Raw genomic sequence first — 8,150 nt, forward strand, 5'->3', positions numbered from 1 at the left:
GTCAGATGTAGCTGAGTTGAGTTTGTCATTATATTATAAGACACTAATGCATTATGGTAACTGAGAAAGTTTCCAAGAGGCACAAGCAATTCAAAGACAACACAACAATTGTCAAGCTTTTCACATGATCACAATAGGGGTTGTACTTTAAACATCAGTTTTCCAATAAAACTTCTTAAAATTCCTCTTCATTTTCTTCACCTCTCCCTCCTCTTCAAAGTCTGTCCACCCTTGAGGCGGAGTTGAGGATTGCAAACTTTTTAAAAGCCTTGAAAGAGTGTCTCAGCTGGAAAAAAAAGTTCAGCTACTTCTGTGGGAGAAGTAAGTCTGCAGTGAGCAACAGGCTTTAAACTTTATAAAGACACGCAGCCATTTATTCACTTTCCTTCCAAGAGCTCCCTGGAGTTTATTTTCCTCTGGTTGGATCTGAAAGGATCTGAAAGGTATTGTGATAGGTTTCTTCTTATTTATTTTTGTACTACTTTTTACTATATTTGCCTTATATTTATATTGCTTTTTTTATATCGTGTTTCTTAATAGCAAGTATGTTGTTTAGAAAAATATTCCCATAGAAATTCACACAGGAAACTTTACAGTATAGCAATGATCTGATAGCATGAATATTTTTAATCTAAAAGATCTTTTAGCTATAAAATGCTGAGCAACGTGTGCCTGATCAATGAGTACAATGGAAGTAAAAAGATTTCTCCATATATGACATGGTTGTGTCTTAAAACCCTTTTACAACTCAACACTTTATTACATTTGTAAGATCAAGCTATCATCCACCTATCTCTATGACTTTTGTTATTCCATCTGTATATCCATATCTATCTATCTATCTATCTATCTATCTATCCATAAATCTATCTATCTATCTATCTATCTATCTATTATCTATCTATCTCATATCTATCTATCCATTATCTATTCATATATCTATCTATCCATATATCTATCTATTCATAGCTATCTATCGATCTAGCTATCCATTGTTCTATTATCTATCATCTACCTATCTCTCTGGCTATTGCTATTCCTTCTGTCTATCCATCAATATCTATTTATATTTCATCTATCTTTCTGTCAAAAATATTATCTCTCTATCTATCCATCTATCTATCTGTCTATCCATATATCTATCTATTATCTATCTATCTATCTATCTATCTATCTATCTATCTATCTATCTATCTACCTATTATCTATCCATCATCTATCTATTATCTATCTATCTATCTATCTATCGATTATCTGTCAATCTATCTATCTGTCTATCAATTATCTATCAATCACCTATCTATTATCTATCTATCTATCTATCTATCTCTCCATCTCATCTATGTATCTAAAGCTAGCTCTGTTGAACACTAAGTAGCAGCCATTCATATAGTGGTATTTAGGGCATTCTCTTTGCCAGCTGGATTGTTTGTGTTCCTAGCTCTTTGTAGTCAGTGATCAACTATAATACTGTGCCAACTACTGGCAGAGCTGAAAATAACATAGCTAATAAGAATATATTATATATATATATATATATATATATATATATATATATATATATATATATATATACGACCCTAATTTGGTACAAACAAACCATGGTTGTACAATTTGTTGATTATGATCTGTCATAGTTTAGATAGGGATTGCATCAGCATCATACTGTACCCTATATAATGAAGCCTTAACATGTTTTATTTTTTTCCTTAAATCTGGATATGAGACAATTATCTCTTACATACTAAATGAATATCCAATATTTGCTATTTGGATCATTTAGGAGCATTTCCAAAAGTGCTAAAGTAAATCTTTCTATAATATTTGCCATACTTGGGATGAAATGTAAGACAAGAATACAGATAGCAGATCTATAGTTGACTCAGAGTAGCTTTACCTGCAGCGCTCTCCAAAACCCCAGGTAACCCATTGTGATATCACTATGACAAACTCAGCTCTGCTGCAGCGAGGATCTTTCTGCTACATATACATCCGTTAATCACTACATTTCAATAGGAAATGACAAACTTTTCAGGTTAATATTTGAAACGGAATAGCTGAGTATTGCAGCGAGGCTTCTACTAAACCCACCATGTATGTTCTGCCATGGATCAGACTCAACCAGCTTTAAAAATAGGGCATAAAACAGAAGTTTATTTCTTTATTTCCTGAAGCAGCTTTTCAAGCAGAAAAACACAATGATCCAGGTTTACAGCAGCCTGCAGAGAGAATTTGCAGCACTTGGAATTTCCAGACTTGTGTGTTCAGGCGCTAATTGTCAGTAATCCTGCTGAGTAAGATTGTACAAGTTATTAAGCCTATTGTCTAGTGGCACTCATGCCCACATTTCTCTTCTGTCCTATGTTGGTATATGGGGTGAAGAGAAGCAAGCTGCACTTCCCCTGGTTTCCATTTACAGATGACAGCACTTCTGTATACTGTGCCATTGCAACATCTGTTTGGCATACTTTGCTTTTCAACTGCTGAGAACTTTGACTTAACCACTTCTAAAGGGTCTTTATGCAATTGTGAATTGAAATATCTGACATTTAAGAAAAAGTAGAGAAAAAGAATAAAAATGTGTAATCTATACACTGTGTTATCTAATGATCGCTACATTTTAACACTACTTTGTTTATGGCACAGTCCACAACTAGTCTATCTATCTATCTATCTATCTATCTATCTATCCATTTACAACTATCTATCTATGTATCTACAACAACCTACCTATCTACAACTTTCTATCTATTGTATCTATCTATCTATGGTATCTATCTATCTATCTATCTATCTATCTATCTACAACTATCTATCTATCTATGTATCTACAACTATCCAGCTATATATGGTATCTATCAATCTACAACTGTCTATCTATCTATCTATCTATCTATCTATCTCTCTACAACTATCTATCTATCTATCTACAACTATCTATCTACAACTGTCTATCTATCTATGTATCTACAACTATCTATCTATCTACAACTTTCTATCTATGGTTTCTATCTATCTATCTATCTATCTATGGTATCTATCTATATACAACTATCTATCTATCTATCTACAACTATCTATCTATCATGTATCTATCTATGGTATATATCTATTTATCTCTCTACAACTATCTATCTACAACTATATCTACTACTATCTATCTATCATGTATCTATCTATGGTATATATATCTCTCTCTACAACTATCTATCTATCTACAACTATATCTACAACTATCTATCTATAACTATCTATCTATCTATGGTATCTATCTATCTATCTATCTATCTATCTATCTACCACTATCTATCTACAATTATCTATTTAACTATCTATCCACAACTATCTATCTACAACTATCTATATCACTATCCATCGTCAACTATCTAACTATCCATCTACAACTATTTATCTATAGTATATATCTATCTATCTACAATTATCTTTATATTAATCCATCTACAACTATCTATCTATCTATCTATGTACAACTATCTATATCTGTCCATCTATCTTTATATCTATCTATCCCGTATCTATCTATCTATCTATCTATCTATCTATCTATCTATCTATCTATCTATCTATCTATCTATCTATCTATCTGTCTTACATATATGGCTATGTTGGAAAACTGCACCAAAATGATTAGTGAAGTTTATTTCTTCTGTTTAATGTGTATAAAACATAATAAAATATTATGCAAACTCCTGATATACTTTGTACCATTTTTTTCTGTTTTCAAGACTTCTGATGAAAACTTGAAGACATTTTTAAGTGACAGTTATATTCAGTCCAGAAAAACAGTCCAGAATCCTCCATCAGCTAAAGAACCTGTATTTTAGGAGTTAACATGAATTTAGTTAACAGAAAATTACCTTAACTTAATGTAGTTGTAGCAAACACTGTGGGAAGAATTAGGTCTAAATATTAGGTCTCTTCAATTGTTAGATGTACTCAAGAATGTTCTATTCACTGACAGCAACCATTGCCTTCTATTAGACTACTAGCACTGCTAACATTTCTAAATTACATTTCATTCTTTTTCTTCCATATGTTTTTTTTGTTTGTTTTGGAAGTTTCATATTGTTTATTTCTCTCAGTAAACAGAATTAAAGAAATGAATGATTTCGGCATAAAGTTATTCAAATAATTTTTGCTTAATTCTAGTGACAGTTCTTTGTGACTAATGTTAGTGTAGTCATTGTGAGTCATGTAAGGATTCATCTCGAAGTTAGAAATCTCCCTAACCATCCATTGCCACCGCATTCTACCCTGAAACTGTGAAATAATCTTGTCTTCTTTCTACAAATTTCAGAAACTTCTGAAAAATGTAAAATACTCCTAGTGACCATTCCCTGTATGTAGATCAGCAAAATATTCAAATGTAAAAATCTACTATACTGCTTATCCAAATAACCAAAATGCTCACTATGTACTAGAAAGTCTTAATAAAAAATGTGACCCAACCCTATTATAACCATTATTCTGTTTTTATAATTTTGAGATTTGGATATTATCTAAAATCCCAACTGTTTCCCAACTGAAGACAATTGTTATCTTCTACTTTGACAAAGTCTTATGGCAATTTATTTTGTATTTTGTAGGTCACAGCTTTGAAGAATGGGTGACTGGAGTGCCTTAGGAAGACTCCTAGACAAAGTCCAGGCCTATTCCACTGCTGGAGGAAAAGTGTGGTTGTCCGTTTTGTTCATTTTTCGCATCCTTCTATTGGGGACAGCAGTAGAGTCTGCATGGGGAGATGAACAGTCAGTATTTACTTGCAATACTCAACAACCCGGTTGTGAAAATGTGTGCTATGACAAGTCATTTCCAATTTCCCATGTACGATTTTGGGTTCTTCAAATTATATTTGTTTCAACGCCCACTCTACTATATTTAGCACATGTGTTTTACTTAATGCGTAAAGAAGAGAAACTGAACAGGAAAGAGGAAGAACTTAAGATGGTTCAAAATGATGGAGGCAATGTGGACTTGTACCTCAAGCAAATTGAAATAAAGAAGTTCAAATACGGTATTGAAGAACATGGGAAAGTTAAAATGCGTGGTGGCTTGCTTCGTACCTATATTATCAGCATCCTATTTAAATCATTTTTTGAAGTTGGTTTCATATGTATCCAGTGGTACCTGTATGGGTTTAGCCTTAATGCTATCTACACTTGTGAAAGATATCCTTGCCCTCATAAAGTTGACTGCTTTCTTTCTCGTCCCACAGAGAAAACCATTTTTATTTGGTTCATGTTGGTGGTGTCTTTAGTATCCCTAGGCCTGAATATTATTGAGTTGTTCTATGTCGTTTTTAAACATGTCAAAGATGGCATTAAAGGTAAAAAAGATCCGTATTCCACCACAAGTGATGCAAATCCAACAAAGGATTGTGGCTCTCCTAAATATGCCTACTTTAATGGCTGTTCTTCTCCAACTGCACCTATGTCACCACCAGGCTACAAGCTTGTTACTGCAGATAGAAACCCTTCCTCCTGCCGTAATTACAACAAGCAAGCGAGCGAACAAAACTGGGCTAATTACAGTGCAGAGCAAAACAGAATGGGCCAAGCTGGAAGTACAATTTCAAACACTCATGCACAACCATTTGATTTTCCGGATGAGCACCAGAATGGCAAAAAAATGGCACCAGGCCATGAAATGCAGCCTCTCAGTATACTAGACCACAGGCCTTCAAGCAGAGCAAGTAGTCATGCAAGCAGCAGACCAAGACCTGATGACCTTGAGATCTAATTCACTTTTTATTTGCCATAGAAGACAGAATTGTTCCATGGAGGAGGTACTTCACAGTCTCAGACATTTAACAGACTGGTAGACTCTGTTAAGTTACTTTTTCATGATGTGATGTGGGAGGTACACATTGAAATTTAAGTAACTGATTGTATCATTTATTTCATCAAGCTAGAGTAACAAATAATGAGACATCAAACAATCCACGTGATCAAAGGTATTGTAAATCTGGTGGTGGATTCCATACTACTTACATCAAGAGGAATTTCTCGTGACTGATCATAGTTAGACCGTCTGGAACAGTTTGGAGCTTAACCTGAAAACAATGCCTAAGAAGACAGTCAATAGCAAGGGTCCATAATAAGGGTGGTTTTGTGTAGCTGAGAGAGTTTTCGTTTTCATGGTTAATCAATTCCTTTTTATATCCACATTGGCATCTGATGAAAAAGGTAGGATAGGTTCAACCAAAGCATTAGATCCATAGCACCCATGTTAGTGTGGAGAGTTTAGTATGGCAGAGACCATTACTTTCGGATCATATTCTTCTTGACCACTATGTTGAACTGATAAGAACATTATTCTTTACTTCAAGGTTCACATGGTATTTCTCATTTTAATTCTGCAGTCGTCACTTTAGTTTAGCCATCACTGTGAGCAAGTTATCGACCGTAATTTGAAAACCCATGTATTTGTAGCAATTTTACTGAATCTTGATTTTCTAAATTTCATTCTGCTTATTGTTACATCATGAAAATAATTTAAATTTTGCAATATAAATATTGTTTATTAATAAATTATAATCCTTTCCCGTGAAAAAAACTATAGAAACTTATGGAACTGACACAACAACTATATTCAGCATACAGTAGAATGTTTTTTCCGGATGTACTTCCTGTAATGTGTTTTCAGGATAAGTCTTAATAAGACTTCTGTTAGAAATTCATTATCTCCTTTTATATTTTATGTTTTAAACTTTTTGAAAATGTTAAAATTCAATTGAAATAAGTGACTTTTGTCAGGGGACCATAAACGGATGCATACATGAGCTGAAGAAGTTTGCAGCTCTTAGGATGTTTCAAAAGTAAAAGATGGATAGAAATTAGGTACGTCAAATAGTTATAGATGCAAGGCTTTAGCTCCAATATTTAGAGATTATTACATGAATACTAATTATTTAATATATGTATGCAGCTCACCTATGTGTCTTGGGTCCCAATAGAAGTAGTAACTCTGATAATTTAACCATCCCTCCCAGACAGAATTCCCTTTCTCTAAAGGGAATAGGTGACCCTTGACATATAAGGACGGGACCTAACTGATGTTGGGAACCATTGGAGACTGTCTTTTTTCACAAAGTAGTGTTTACAAGAGTTCTGTTAGTTCTACTTCTATTTCTTTTTTTTCTCTAATCCAAATTACTAGTTTTCTTTGCATTATTTTACAGATGTGATAATGTTATGTGTTTTTTTTTTCTGTCTTAGACTTATTGCATAAATGATTTCATTTTTCAAGTTGTAATAAAAAAAAAAGCTTGAATGATAGTGATAATGTAGTACTGTAAAATACTTTGTTTGCTTAGAGCTGGAATATGGCCTAATATAGCTGCATGGGCTGTGTTAAGAGGAGAAATGTACCACTTTCTAGAATCCCAAAGAATATCTCACTATGGCAAGAATAGAAACGATTCCAGAACTTTGCTCCTTCATTTTGTCATTACTTAAAGGGGTTTATTTTGCACAGATTTGGACAAATGCCCTTTTAAGGCATGTTTACTTACGAGTCTTGGTCCTTCTGATTAAGGACCTCCCTAGTATATAAAGCCTGGGAGCTTTATCCATTATCTCAGGTATTTAATCCCATCTATTTCAATATTAGGATTCCTTAGTGGATTGACGGATTTCCTTCCCTAGGAGATATACTGAAGCGCCAAGTTATTTAAGAGGAGTTGTCAACAAAGGGGCAAACCCTATTATAATCACCTCATTAGACTCTGCTTGGGATCTACAGTATCAAATATAGGCTTCTGAATTGATAATACTGCACATGTACACATGCATTTCAATGAGGAAGCACAAAGTGAAATATACTAAGAATAGACATCTAGGAGGAAATACATTTCTGCCTGAAGAGCCCACTTTTGTGAATTTTTTTGTAATTATGTACTGTACTCTAGGTTTTATTACTCTGAAGAGACTCATTTTGTATTTTCAATTGTGATCTGGTTGCTTCAACCAATGGTATTTTTTGCACTTGGGATATGTTTAGAATGCAAGAGTCTGGAAATATACTTGTTCATTAATACACCTCTCGCTAATTTATTTTATAGGGGTTGTCCTCTAGTAGGACAACCTCTTCTCAGTCTGAATGTTTGCCCCCCTGTGAAAATAAAAAAA

At 33.7% G+C, this 8,150-nt stretch overlaps 1 protein-coding gene across 1 annotated transcript; it reads left to right on the plus strand.

The window, feature by feature from the left end:
* Nucleotides 1-217: 217 nt before the first annotated feature.
* On the plus strand, nt 218-6,439 carry LOC141259655 (gap junction alpha-1 protein). The gene is made up of 2 exons (XM_073675944.1): nt 218-443; nt 4,608-6,439. Exon 2 carries the CDS (start codon nt 4,624-4,626, stop codon nt 5,758-5,760), a length of 1,137 nt encoding a protein of 378 aa, XP_073532045.1. The 5' UTR covers nt 218-443; nt 4,608-4,623; the 3' UTR covers nt 5,761-6,439.
* The last annotated feature ends 1,711 nt before the right edge of the window (nt 6,440-8,150 follow it).

This window comes from Phyllobates terribilis, unplaced genomic scaffold (assembly GCF_046119375.1).
Source record: "Phyllobates terribilis strain yellow unplaced genomic scaffold, ASM4611937v1 Scaffold_3__8_contigs__length_932513732, whole genome shotgun sequence".
Taxonomy (NCBI): domain Eukaryota; kingdom Metazoa; phylum Chordata; class Amphibia; order Anura; family Dendrobatidae; genus Phyllobates; species Phyllobates terribilis.

Coding starts and splice junctions, on each gene's coding strand:
- LOC141259655 (XM_073675944.1), top strand. CDS start 4,624: ATGGGTGACTGGAGTGCCTTAGGAAGACTCCTAGACAAAGTCCAGGCC.